The 15,358-nt window shown below is 36.6% G+C and overlaps 1 protein-coding gene across 1 annotated transcript in view; it reads left to right on the top strand.

The window, feature by feature from the left end:
* The window catches only part of LOC129232679 (sodium/potassium-transporting ATPase subunit alpha-like), a 108,169-nt gene extending 104,641 nt beyond the window's left edge, over positions 1-3,528 (top strand). The window contains exon 21 of the mRNA XM_054866810.1: positions 662-3,528. Within this exon, the coding sequence (XP_054722785.1) occupies positions 662-782 (121 nt within the window). The 3' untranslated portion in view covers positions 783-3,528. The remainder of the gene's footprint in view (positions 1-661) is intronic.
* Positions 3,529-15,358: the final 11,830 nt, after the last annotated feature.

The following is a 15,358-nucleotide window of genomic DNA, read 5'->3' as shown; positions in this document are numbered from 1 at the left end:
TCTGGAGGGGGTGGTGTTCAAAAATACCTTCTGAAGTGGATTTTTTGATTAAAAAACCTTCTGAAGGGTTTTTTTTATCAAAAATACCTTTAGGAGGGGGCTTTTTGAAGAAAAAAGCCGTCTGGAGGGGGGGTGGTTTTCAAAAATACCTTCTGAAATGGATTTTTTGATTAAAAAACCTTCTGAAGGGTTTTTTTTTTTTTTTTTTGATCAAAACAGTCCTTTCATATACACAAACTACTGTATTAGAAGTTGCATTTATGTTAAAACCGAGGATATTTCGATAATCGGGAATCTGGCAGGGTCGTCTCATTTTTGGCGTAAATAATTTTATTTTGGTAACCCTGCTGATTTATAGTAACCCTATGTGAATAGATGTTTCCGATCTCTTTGTTTTGATTTGCGAAGAAAAATACCTCTCGCGCAGGCGCTGGAGCCAAAAATTGACGCCAATGGAGAAAGATCGCCAGATTCCCAATTATCGAAATATCCCCTTAAAACCAATGGCTCTGGGGGGGGGGGTGTGTTTCACCCGCAACCTCCTCCCCCCCCCCTTTTTTTGCGACACTGAAAACCTTCAAATGTCGAGTGTTTTTACGATCACCGCTATTATTCGACAGACGACTTGATTCCAAACTCACACGATTCTCTCTCTTCCCAGGTTCAACTGGTGGCTGCCGGCCCTCCCCTTCTCGCTGCTGATCTTCATCTACGACGAGATCCGGCGTCTGATCATCCGGAGGAATCCGGGAGGCTGGGTGGAGAGCGAGACCTACTACTGAGCCTCTCCTCACCCCTCTCATCGTCTCTCCTGTTTCTCTGTCCGACATTTCGCATGAACATGGATCGGCAATCCAGACACATCCAGCTCATCCAAAAACAATTCATGAACTGACAGATCGGGTGCACTTCACCGAACAGACATCTTTCCCTGCTGCTAACACATCTCCTGGAAGAGTCGGTCACATTTACAAAGAAAAAAAAAATCGGAATGCCTCCCCTAGCTATCATCAGAAGTATCATAGAACATCACTGCCAACTGCTAAACCTTTTCGTACCAAAAGAGAACGCAGACATCCCAGAAAGCAAAAAGTTCTGCCCCAGTATTGCATAAAGGTTGAAATATCAGCAAAGCACATCTTGCATAAATGCTGCCACAGTATTGCTCTGTAACTGCTGTCAGCAGACAGACTACCACAATATTAGCTGTCAAAGTGTATGCAGCAAAATGTCATGAAAATAACAAGGTAGGCTTCGTTTGCAAAGCTACCATCCGGCTGCAAGGCTGCAATATTGTCATGACAATATGAAATCAGTCTCTAAGCAAGATTAAAGTCCCCATATGAAAACGCTAGTTCAACTGATTTTTTTGGTGCTGACAACATGTATGCAATGTTGATATTGCAGCACGAAATCAATATTGAGATTTTAAGAGTGTTACATACTTGTTATTGCAATACTGTTTCTATCTTTATGCAACCTTTATGCAGCATAAAATACGCTCATATTAACTTCGTCAATATAATATCAAGATCTGGAAAAGTTGATGCAAGAAATTTTGCTTTTAGGGATCGATCAGTGTCTTCGAGTGGTAATTATTTTCTAATAATTTTCAAGATTACTTTTTAACCGAATTTATTCTTTAGAAAAAGTGTCATCAAAAGCCCTGGGTCATCTGGAAATGTTCATTAAAGTTGACTTCTTTGAGTAAAACCCAACATCGATGAAATACAAGCAAAGAATGTGTTGTTTTCAACTATTCCTGCTTAGACCTTCAGGCCTTTTCAATGGGCAGAGAAGTGCTTGTGATTTCTCCCGATTCTTCTCAGGAGGTCAAAGCAGCCGTCCATCGGAACAGCAAGAAAAATGTGTTACCCAATCACGTGCCTTATGAGTTTGGCGGGAAATGAATCGAAAATAGATCTGCTGCAAAGAAATATATAAAGCGCATAACTTAGGCTTGGTTTTGAACTGCATTTTAGACAGCCAAATGTTGACGCCATGCTAAACTCACTCCCGGATTGCCGACTCACAGTATCTTCTAGACGCTCTAGACGCAGAATGGAATCTTATTTATTAAATTATCTAGAAACAAGTGGTTCGAATGCTCGAAGCTGGCGCGAAACGGGGACAGATATCCTCACGTGAGGGACATCATTTAAAGGAAGATATATAGATCGTATCTTCCAAAATCGAAAGAAAGACAGTTTGTCGACAACACGGAAGGGGTCGAGGAAGCTGACCGAGTGTCGCGATCACACTCAGTAGGTCCTCACCGAAAAAAAAAGGGAAGATGCACAACCCATATTGGATAGCAATCCACCGGGCGGCATATGAACAAACTTTACTCTGCTAGAGACCATGTAAAAATTTGGAGACTGCTAATTGGCTACCGTGTGAAAAACATCTTCTGTCTTCTGTACAGCTTGTTTTGCACGCTCTAATTGTTGCTTCATTTCGAAACAAAACATGTCTTCCAGACATTATGAAAAGAGAGGTCAAGAATTTTAAACATTCAAACGTGAATTTATAACTTCCGAGGAACGAAATTAGTTCATTAAGTTGGATGTTGAAAAAAACATGGCTGACACATTTGCGGCGAATGGCCAATCAGGAGTCCCAATACTATTATAAGGTCTCTAACTGAGTAAAGGTTGTTTATATGCCACCGGGTGAGATATTTTTACACATGTAATTTCACTTTATTCCCAGAAATTTTAACTTTGGATTTTATTTGTGACATATTCGAATATAAGGAACCATTATGCACATTTTTAGTAACTTGATAAGAAAAAGCACTTGAAAAGTAATGATTTGTACGTGTTGCGTGTGTGACTGCACGCAACACGTACAACACGTACTAAGATTTTTTTTTAATACATGACAACATTTTAGAAAGTCGTCATAGAATGATACGTAATGGTTCCTTGTACTCTAATAGATCATACGTGAGATCATACGTAAAAGCAAAAGTTTAAAATTGCAGGAATAAAGCGCAAATATGTGAGCAAATAAATTGAGCTAAGAATGAATCTCGACGACTATTGGCAACGACGTGATTGCAGAGGTCTTCGGTTTGGGCAACCACAATGAGGTTATCCACCAATTTTTCGAATTCGTGCTGCCTTCCAAGCGACTGGATCGGCAAAACTTCTCCAAGATCACTTCCTCCATTTCTTCCCTCTTGTCGACACTCAGATCAGGTTTTACCTGGGATCTCCCCCCCCCCTCCCATGAGTTTATTTCTGCCTCAGTGTTCGTGCCAGCGACCAACTGCAAGAACTGTGCCGGTGTAAGCAAATGTTGCTCAGGAATCAACAAATAGCCCCTGTGCCTATGAAAGTGCCTTTCCCTCGGATGTCTTGGCAGAGTTACGGTTACGTGGTAGGGGAGCATTTCTCAAAATCTTGTCAGTCATTTTAGAAGTTCTATTGAAACGTAAAAATTGCATCAAATGAATAAATTAGGCTACAAAAAAAAAAGAAAAAGAAAAAAAAAAAAAACAGAAAAGAAACAAAAAAAAAAAAAACTCACCAAAAGTCTCTTTCAAATTTAAAATAATCCGCCAAAAAAGGGGCCATTAAATAACATTTAAAGTCCCATCAAGATTGAAAACAATCCGCCAAATTGCGAAGCGACCGCTTTACCGTAACTCCGCCAAAGTCTCAGAAGATTGCTTTTAAATGTGCCTTATTTACACTTCTCACAACCGAAAACATCCAATAAACATTTGAGGTGGATGAAATCAGTATAAGAGTAAATGAACCGTTTGAGTGAATCGCAGCCAGTTTTTTTTTTTTTTTTCTCGTTTAGGCCGCAATACAGATACAGTCATTTTAATTACTAGTGAATTAATTTATGTAGTATTTACAAAGAACTATTTTAATTAAAATTAATAAATATACTTCAAAAATGCATTTACTAAAAGTTATTCATTTCATATTAATCACAGCAGCGAGTAATGATTGCACGTGCCATTACTTTTACTGGACAAACATTTCAGTCATGGCTTCACCTTTTTTTGAACGGCTTGAACCTGAACGCATATAAACATTCTTTATTTTGCGTGGGACCACGTAAAGATTTAGAGTTTGCTGATTGGCTAATCCACATATTGCAACTCTTTCACAAAACAAATTGCACTGGGGTAACAAATGGCACTGCCGTTGCTTGTTTCTTCTTTTTAAATGTGCTAATACACAACTTGTTATATACTTTTTTTTTTCTTTTAACAGAAAAAACCTCAATTGCAATTCATTTTGGTTAAAGGAAAAAAAAAACTGATTCAATGTGTTGTAGAGTATTTAACTCTGTTTTTTTTTTTTTTTTTTTTTTTTTTGCAATATTTCTTTATAACTAAACAGTTTCAGATTTTTAAACTCAGACAAGTACAACAGGTAAAAAAAATGTAAAACTTTCAAACTTAAATTATAATTCAACACTTTCGAAGAGCAAAATTTGTCAGTTGGACGGAAAAAGGCACTGCCAATCAGGAGTCTCAAAACTGTTGCATGGTCTCTAGCAATGTAAAGGTTGCTTATATGCGTCCCAGAGCACATTTAACTCCTTCTGCTGACGTCATCCACGGATCAAGTTTTTGAACGGTTCGCGTTCCTCCATTCAGGTTAAGACAAGTTTTTCGAATAAAGCGGACTAACATAATTGAGCATCGTCGGACGACGTCAGATTGCATTTAACGAAATCATAGCATTTGGTTTAAACTCATTGGTTTTTTCTTCCACGTCTCTTCTTCTTTCTAGTTAGCATTCCTACATTTTGAGAGCGTTCGATTCCTGCGGGTCTCGAAACCTTGTTATTGTTAAACACGTGGTCTCAATAAAGTATCATACCTTGTTTTTCGATCCTTGTCTTCCTCTTTCAGTGTCACTTCCTCTTCAGTCCAACCCAGTGTCACTAGGGTTTCCAATCCCGCGCAAACTTCAGTCTCGCGGGATTTCGGGATTGGTAGAAGCCAATCCCGCGCGGATTGACTTTATTCTTCTAAAAGTAAAATTTTAGTATTTAATTTTAGTTAAAGTAAATTTTAATAAAAAGTAAAGGTTAATAAAACTTTAGTGAAAGTAAAATATTCGTGCTGTGAGCGGCAAAAGTTGGAAAACGTTTACATAGAAAAATCTTTGCGGGATTAGAAATCTTGCGGGAATTGGCTCTCAATCCCGCTAAATACCATGCGGGATTCGGGATTGGAAACCCTAAGTGTCACGTATACAAGGTTCAAACGCAGACAGGGAGCACAGCGAACTAAAATTTTTGGGAGGGTGGAGATTTGGGGGGCCGAATAAAACTCTGAATTTCACTGAATGATTAAATAGGACGAAATGCACACTGGTTATCCGCCAGTAATGTGATAAATTTTACATAACCTAATGACTTTAAGTAACATATTAAGGTTATGCATCGACTTAGCAGAGTAAACTGTGAACTATAAAGATGAAACGACGAAGATATTAATTAGCGGAACTTTATTCCAACCTACTAGATGATCGCCATTAAAAAAACTTCAAAAACTACTTAGTGTTGCCAAACAATAATAAAGAAATATATATAAACAATAATACAACTTTAACATAATGAACCACTCGAGCAGATAAGTGTAAAAAGCGAGAATAAATAAGTGCACTTATATTCTTGATCTGATTTCTAGAAAAAAATTCTAGAATACCACGAAATGCTCCGTTTTAAGTTATGGAGGCAAAAACTAAAGTTTTGATAAGCGGTTAGGACATGACACTTACAAAGCCTTCGAGAAAAACAACTTTTAGTACAAGTGAGTCAGATATAGTTTTACAGGTTTATATATGTTGATCATTTTACGATGCAGTTCTTATTTGCAAGAAACCAGACTCTTATTGGCTTAACCATACTTTATTTTATCCAAAACACTTATCTGGACAACAGAACTACATTAGCAACAACAACCAAAACTAGTATGTTGTGGCCATCACGAAACTTTCTTCTATGTTTTTCCTTTTTCTGATCCCTCCCCATGCTTGACGAGGAAGCAATATTCCCAACAAAAACAAATTGACACATGCAAAAACTTGACGACCATCCCAATGTCTGAATTATTGCAAAAGCAAAGCACAGAGCGAAAATTGAAAGTTATTTTAAAAGCCTTGCTTGAATGAATTACAAATATTTTATTTGTTAGCAAACATAAGATGGCAACAGTTAAAAATTTTAAATCATTGGGATATTTCCGATCATTTCCATACAATTAAAATCACGAGAAATACGCAGACGACAATCTATTACGATTTATCTTTCTTATTGTTGCATTAATAAAGCTATTTTTATTCGTAAAAAAAATAAATAAATAAATAAAAAAAAATCAACAATTCTTGGAGCGGTTGGCGTCAAAATTGAACCAAAGCCTGTTTACATATGGATTCACATATATTCCAAATTTCAACCAGAACGTAGCATTACTTCTTGAGATAGGGCACTCACAATGGAAAAAAAAAAACGGGCGATTGCGCTACCCCCTTTTTAGCTGTTGACACCAAAATAAAATCAGCTCTTATACCCACTAAGGGCTACTTGCCGATACATTTTTCTTTCATTCCGTTCATTATTTCTTGAGATACAGCAGTCACAATTGACGACAAAAAACGTTCTATAGCTCAACCCCCGTTTGAGTTATTGACACCAAAATTGAATCAGCACTTGTTCCTGTTAATACCAACATATGGACCAAATTTTGTTTGATTCCGCCAGTTACTTCCTGAGGAATAGAAAGCACGCATAACTCGAAAAACGTCCCATTGCTCCACGCCCCTTGGAGGAATTCGCGCCAAAAACCAATGGGCACAAGTTCACATAGGGGCACATATGTGTACCAAATTTCGTTCGATTTCATGCGGTAGTTTTTGCTGTAGAGCGGCCACAAAAAACTGGTCGCACACAGACGTGACACAGACAGACAGACATTTTCCAAAAATAGTCGAAATGGACTCAGCACACCTCAAAACGTTCGAATCCTTCGAAATTCGAAAATTTGCACGAATCCAATACTTTCTTCTATATATTAGATATAGAAGAAAGTAAAAAAGACGAAGCATGCTTTCTTACATAGCTGCGTAGCAGCGCCATCGGAAGAAATTAGCATAATTTGCAACAATATATTGTGATATGCAAATCATCTATGTTCGTTTCAAGCAAATAAGGACCTGATGTTGCATCACATGACTTCCTTTTAATCCAATTTAAAGGTATTTCCCCATTATTGGCAATTTTAATGTGATTCAATAGTTCACTCTCTAAATATCACCAACAGTGGCCAAACTGAAACCAGATTTAAAAAAAAAATCGCCAAATTTGTCGCCAAAATGGCGACAAAACTTGGCGACCAAAAGACTGGCTATATATCGCCAAGTGTCCGCCAAATTATAACACCACTTGAGTTTGCATCGAAATTGACAATGATTTTCCCCATAAAAGGGGTAAAGGGCCCCTTTAGAAACACCCGAATGCAACCAAAAGGGGAGCTGCACAACTAGACCTCACTAGGAGTGTACGTACCAAATTTCAACTTGACATACCGTTCTTGAGTTATGCGACATACATACGTACATACAGACGTCACGAGAAAACTCGTTGTAATTAACTTGGGAATCGGCAAAATGGATATTTCGAGCGTCGATATACGTTCTTAGGTACATATGCACGTGTGGTCGAGTCGAAAAAAAAAACTCAACATTCATCCGAGGGTGAGTAAAATGGAAATGAATGTCGATTTTTGAGTGAAAATTTTTTTGCGAATACAATACTTCCTTTTTTGTAAAAGGAAGTAAAAAACAAAATATCTGAAATTTCCTCAAAAGCTAGTTCAAAAACATACCGAACAAGAACCGATTTATAAATAAAATGACTATTTATATTGGGATTAATGATCAACTGCTTAAAAAAAGATCCCCGCTTAATCGAATAATTTCCCCGGATAATCGAATAATATTGGTGAGCTTTCGCAAATATTTTTATGGAGAAAGTTTTGAATAAATTAAAAATAAATTAAAAAAGAACAATTATTCACGTAAAAATACATAACAATATTTTTTTTTTGCCAACGACGAACAAGGAAAACATTTCCTCCATTCTACACCATACCACCAAAAGTATTGGGGTACTTTCAGAAATTTACATTTTCTACGGATTTCTCAAGGAATAAGTGACCGATTGTTCTTAAACTTTTGTTACATAAAGAGTATGCACCAGCTGTCATTTTCGAATAAAAAGTAAATCACCTATGCATTTAGGGGACCAGGAACAAACTGAAAAATCAACAAAAAGTTTTTGATCTTACTTCATCGTAAATTTGGGAATAGGTTATAAGTTTAAGAAATGCGTTTACGAACTATGTAGAGTATAGTTTTATATTTTCGTGAAAGTATCACTTTTACCGACGAAGATGTAAGCATTTATTTAAAAAATACTAATTTTGCTTGAAGGATTTTAACCCATAACACGCAGAGTTTTCCGTCAACCCTTACCAAAATTTCCGAATATTTGACAGCATACAAGAGAAACATAATATACTAAAAGTTGGAAGTTGAAAACATGAAAATTTAATGAAATATGAACGTTTAAAGAAATTAAATTTTCTCTGCTCGTGCGCGAAAGATAGCAATTTTTATCCCTTCAACTTCATAACTTTAAACATAATAGATCCTTTAACTCATTAAAAAAAAAAAAAAAAAAAGAAAGAAAAATTTATTTGAATTTTGACCTCTTAAATTCAAGTTATGTTTTTCGCAATCACGAGTGTTTGTGTGTAAGCGTGTGTATTTATGCGTGTATGGGGGTATGTGTGTTTGTGTGTCGGGGGTATGTGTATGTGTGTAGGTATGAGTGTGTGGGGAGTTGTGTGTATGAGTGCAAGTGGGGGGGGGGGGCAATGTGCATGTGTGTAGGCATATGTGTTGTGTCTGTGTGCAGGCATGAATGTGTGGGTAGTTGTGCGTATGTGTGCTTGTGTGTGGGGGGGGGGGGCAATGTGTATGTGGGTATAGCTATATGTGTTTGTGTCTGTGTGCAGGCATGTGTGTGTATGTGTTTGTGTGTGTGTGTGCGATTGTGTATGTGTTTGTGTGTGTGTATTTGATTGTGTATGTGTATTTGATTGTGTATGTGTATTTGATTGTGTATGTGTTTGTGTGTGTATGTGTATGCGTGTGTATGTGTTTGTGTGTGTATGTGTATGCGTGTGTATGTGTTTGTGTGTGTGTATGTATGCGTGTGTGTGTAGTTGTGTATGTATGCGTGTGTAGTTGTGTATGTATGCGCGTGTGTGTAGGACATGAATGCAACCTGGAGACGGTTTTCGCAAGGGGAACAGCATCGTGAGGAGCCGGTCGACGGTGGTGCTGGCGAGAAAATAAAATGATAGCACATCAAAACAGTCAAGTGAGAACAGTAAGCAATCGAGATTGCTCAAAAAAAATTCAGTTCGACATCTTAAAAATTTAGAAAGATATCAACGATTAAAGAGGCCAAATTTTAATAATCATGGATAAGTGACGAATCTTTTTCAAATAACCTGTTTTTACAATGAATCACACTGAACGATCGCAGGCTAGTGTTGCAAATTTGCAAACGACCCCTAACGATTTTTTCGCCTATCCAAGAATTATAGAAATTAGGCTCATTTGATTGCTGATATCTTTCTAAATTTTTAACACATCGAAATGGAATTTTTTGCGAGTTAAAAGAACTACTCATGTTTCAAATTATGAAGACTTAATTGCTATCTTTCGCGCATGCGCAGAGAAAATTTAATTGCTTCAGACCCTCATATTACTTCATCAAACTGTCAGCTTCAAATTTTAGTATTATGTTCCCCTTGTATGCTATCAAACATTCTGAAAGTTTTGTGATTATTGACGGAAAAACTCTGCGTGGTATGAGTCAAAATCTTTCAAAATTTGGATTAAATATTATATCTTCGTAAATATTTGATATTCTCACGAAAATATAAAAATAAATTCTACATAGTAAGCAAACTTATTTCTGATATTTATAGCTTATTCTCAGCTATTTACGATGAAAGATGATCACCCCCCCCCCCCCGCCGTCTTTTTTTCCTCAATTTGCTGCTGGTCCCTTAAATGCACGAGTGATTTCATTTTTAATGGAAAACGACAGCTGAAGCATACGCTTTATGTAATAAAAGTAAACAGTAATTAATCTCTTATTGCTCGAGAAATCCGTAAAAAATGAGAATTTTTGAAGTATCCCAATATTGGTGACATAGTGTATCTATCTTTTATGGTTACCATTGCCCCTCCTCAAAAAAAAAAAAAAAAAAAAAAAAAAAAAAAAAAAAAAAATTGAATTTTGACCCCTTGAATTCAAATTATATGTTTTTCGCAATCACGAGTGTGTGTGTGTATGTAGGCATGTGTGTGTTTGTGTGTGGGGGGTATGTGTGTTTGTGTGTAGGGGTATGTGTATGTGTGTGTAGGCATGTGTGTTTGTGTTTTTGTGCAGGTATGAGTGTGTGGGTAGTTGTGTGTATGAGTGTTTGTGTGTGGTGGGGAATGTGTATGTGTGTGTAGGCATATGTGTTTGTGTCTGTGTGCAGGCATTGAGTGTGATGAGTGTGTGGGTAGTTGTGTGTAGGCATGAGTGTGATGAGTGTGTGGCTGTGTAGTGTGTAGGTGTATGTGTAGGTGTCTGTAAGTATGTGTAGGTGTCTGTGAGTATGTGTAGGTGTCTGTATGTATGCGTGTGTATGCATGTATGTGTTTGAGTGTGTATGTGTTTGTGTGTGTGTATATGTTTGTGTATATGTGTAGGTGTATGTATTTGTGTGTGCGCGTGTGTGTGAAGTTGTGTATGTATGCACGTGTGTGTAGCATATGGATGCAACCTGGAGACGGCTTTCGCTATAGGAGTAACATCGTGAGGAGCCGGAGAACGGTGATGCTGCGGAGGGTGCTGGCGGGAAAATAAAATCATAGCACATCAAAACATTCAAGTGGGAACAATAAGCAATCGTGATTGCTCAAAAAAAAAAAAAAAAAAAAAAAAAAACAATAAATCTCGCTGATACTCATATGCTGCCGTGTGCAGGTAAACGGCAGTATCTACAAAAATGAGTTTTTGAGATAATTGAAGAAACGCGTTTCTGATTTCCCACAAACATTAATAAAATATTAAAGTTTGATTTTAGGTGATTCTATACGTTTATATCGAAATGTTTTTTGGGTAATCTGTTTCATTTTGATTTTTTAATCAACATTTTGATTAATGCAGATACTGCCATTTACCTGCTCTTCGCACTAGTATTTTTCATCCACTTTTGACTGGTAGTTAGCAGTAACTGCACAACATGCTATTGAATGACCAATAATTACAGATTCGACATAATACGGAGTAGATACGTTATTACGAAGCATATTTATTGCAAAGTGAATAATATATTTTGTTTTAAATCATAAATAAATACACTTGACATAAATTTAAAATAAATGAATTAAATGTAGCTTGAAAATAAAAAGAAAATTTTATTTTCTTACATACAAAACTGAAAATAAATTCCTTTATGTATATATGTTGGTTTATGATTAAAAAAGATATAACTTAAATATGTATCAAACAAAATGACCTACATACATTTGATAGAAATTTAATGCAATAACATATACGTACCTACCCAAATACCAGATATACTTGCTAATTTAAGCAGTCCTTGCTAAACAAACTCAGATTTCTAGTTTATAATTTTTGACTTTAATAAAACGTTGAATATTAAAAAACTTCAGTAGATTTTCTTTTCTCTCTCTCTTTTTTTAATGAAAAATCGCTTAATGATTCAATAAATCTGTATGAAAATTTAGGCAAAAGAAATGCTTCGTCTGTTAACAATGGCTCTCATCGAACAACTAAAATTGCAGCCGATTAGTATTAAAAACTGCGGAAAATATAGTCTGCGACAAAACAAAACAAATGGAATAAAATCGTTCTGTTGCTACACGTTTATTTATCGTCTGCCAAGTATTGCTTGTGTTTGCTCGTATGTTTATTCGCAACTCTAGCGCTCAAATACGCTACCTTGCGGTGATTTACATAACTGCCGAAAAAACTAAAACATTGCGTTCCACGTGTGTCTGTTGGCGTAAACATAGGCAGTTTGTTAGGAGTATTTATTAACGCATTCGATGTGTCTTGGATTGCTTTCAGCAACAGAAAGTGTATTTGTCCCTGAATGGTATTCTCGAGCTCCTCAAAATAATGTTAGTTTTCATTATTTCCCTCTAAAAAGTGAGTTGACCGTCGTAAACGGCATGAAATCCTAAACACAAGAAAACTCTGGGTTAACAAACTTCGCATTTGCAAGTCTATTCGAAGCATTTTTTTTTTTTTTGGGGGGGGGGGGGGTCTCGTTGTGCACCTTCCCTTTTGGTTGCATTTGGATGTTTCTAAGGGGATCCTTTGCCCCTTTTTGGTGAGAAATCTGTTTTAATTTCAATGTAAACTCAAGTGGTGTTACAATTTGTCGGACACTTGGCGACATATCGCCAGTCTTTTAGTCGCGAACCTGGCGACAAATTTGGCGATATTTTTTTTTTTTTTTTTTTACTTTCTTCTATATCTAATATATAGAAGAAAGTATTGGATTCGTGCAAATTTTCGAATTTCGAATTTTGACGGATTCGAACGTTTTGAGGTGTGCTGAGTCCATTTCGACCATTTTTGGAAAATGTCTGTCTGTCTGTGTGTGTGTATGTGTGTCACGTCTGTGTGTGACCAGTTTTTTGTGGCCGCTCTACAACAAAAACTACCGCATGAAATCGAACGAAATTTGGTACACATATGTGCCCGTATGTGAACTTGTGCCCATTAGTTTTTGGCGCGAATTCCTCCAAGGGGGGTGGAGCAATGGGACGTTTTTCGAGTTACGCGTGCTTGCTATTCCTCAGGAAGTAACTGGCGGAATCAAACAAAATTTATTCCATATGTTGCACTTGACAGGTACAGATGCTGATTCAATTTTGGTGTCAATAGCTCAAACGGGGGTTGAGTTTTAGAACGTTTTTGTCGTCCATTGTGACTGCTGTATCTCAAGAAATAATGAACGGAATCAAACAAAAATTTATCGACAAGTAGCCCTTAGAGGGTATAAGAGCTGATTCTATTTTGGGGATAATAGCTGAAAAGGGGGTAGCGCAATCGCCCGTTCTTTTTTTCCATTGTGAGTGCCCTATCTCAAGAAGTAGTGCAACGTTCTGGATGAAATTTGGAATAAATGTGAATCCATATGTAAACAGGCGTTGATTCAAGTTTGGCACCAATCGCTCCAAGAGGTGTTGATTTTTTTTTCTGAATAAAAATAGCTTTATTAATGCAACAATAAGAAAGATAAATCGTAATAGATTGTCGTCTGCGTATTTCTCGTGATTTTAATTGCATGGAAATGATCGGAAATATTATCTCAATGATTTAAAATTTTTAACTGTTGCCATCTTATGTTTGTTAACAAACAAAATATTTGTAATTAATTCAAGCAAGGCTTTTAAAATAACTTTCAATTTTCGCTCTTTGCTTTGCTTTTGCAATAATTCAGACATTGGGATGGTCGTCAAGTTTTTGCATGTGTCATTTTGTTTTTGTTGGGAATATTGCTTCCTCGTCAAGCATGGGGAGGGATCAGAAAAAAAAAAGAAAAATATAGAAGAAAGTTTCGTGATGGCCACAACATACTAGTTTTTAATTTGGTTTCAATTAGGCCACTGTTGGTGATATTTAGAAAGTAAACAATTGAATCACATTAAAATTGCCAATAATAGGGAAATGACATTAATTGAAGTAAAAGGAAGTCATGTGATGCACACATCAGCTCGTTTGCTCCTGCCTTCTCATTGGATGAGCTGGGGGGGAAGGGGCGTTTTTCCCGCGTAACAACGATAGCCACTAATAGCCAGGTTCGTACACGTGCTTTAGAGCACGTATTTGAGACAAATGGCTAGTAGGTGAAATTGTTCGTGGATGGCTGTCTTGAATAGCAGTCGCGTGTAGTACGTGCGCCTCCATGACATAAGATCCTTATCATGAAGTATTACTGTTTGACCACGGATTGTATGTCATTTGGCACTCTGCCAAGTAAAGACGATTCCATCTGAATGAATCTAGCAGGGGAGAAGGGAAACTAACGATGGGATTTTGATGCACGCGTTCTATAATGTCACTAGTGCCTTATTCATTTATTGCATTCTCTGAAATAAAATAAGGGGAAACAAAAGTAGTTACCATGGAAACAATAAAAAGAAAATAAGATATTTTCATTTCGTTCGGGAACGTAGAAGCAAAATGGTAAGCTCAAAACTTTATTGTGAATAAAGTTTTGTTGTAAAGTTTTGTGAATAAAGTTTGTTAAGTTGTTAAACCAATTAATTTTTGCCGTGAGAATATAGATCGAATATACTTTAGATTTAAAAAATGTTGCTGTGAGCAAATTTTCATTTTTACAAAACAAAGGCTGAATAATAGAGAGGCAAAAGTGCACATCTGAAACAAACCAACTAACATCCCTATAAACAAATAGATACGTCCATTTCCGCCTATAAACCGGATATTAGCCTTTCCATGTAATCGATGGTCGGACAGTAGTGGTGCATATTGGTCTTTAGCAGCTGTTCGGCTGTGGTAGAAGTGATGGAGTTGTAGAGGCGATATGGTTAATCAGTTTAAGTTTCTCCGGTTATTGTTACTTGTCTATTAGATGCCACGATGCCAATTTAAATGTTTACCCTAAGGCCCAGTCATTTTTTGCATGTTATTAATCAGCTTTTAACCTTTAATAAATGATTTATTGATTTCAAAAGGGATTTATGTGTTGTATTCAACAGTCTACACGTATTCAGTTAGTATACATTTTTGAAAAACATTAGGTATGCTAACAGAAATAAATTATATAAACTACAAATAAATCAATAAAAAATTTTAAATAAAGAAAAATCCCCCCCCCCCTTGGGGAAAAATGTCTGAATCAGAATGGTGACTATGAAGAGAGATAATGTAAGGTACGTAGTACACTATGTATACAGTTGGCTCTCTGTTTAACGACGCTCTATTTAACGACTTTCTCTATTTAACGACGGCTTTTCACGGTCCCAGATGGTCCACTGTAGTGTTAAAAACATTCTATTTAAGGACGATTTTTTGTGGTCCCTTGAAAGTCGTTAAACAGAGAGCCAACTGTATTTGTAAATACCTGTATGTACCAGTTTTTGGCGAATAAAAAATACGCACACTTTTTGATTTGCCCTCGTACAAACTTTTCCACCATCACATTTTTTTTAACCCGGATTCAAAGACGCCCCATGCAACGAGGCATCGA

Source organism: Uloborus diversus, unplaced genomic scaffold (assembly GCF_026930045.1).
Source record: "Uloborus diversus isolate 005 unplaced genomic scaffold, Udiv.v.3.1 scaffold_13, whole genome shotgun sequence".
NCBI lineage: Eukaryota > Metazoa > Arthropoda > Arachnida > Araneae > Uloboridae > Uloborus > Uloborus diversus.
Note: the sequence above shows the minus strand (reverse complement) of the source record. Positions and strands in the feature narration are given on the sequence as shown.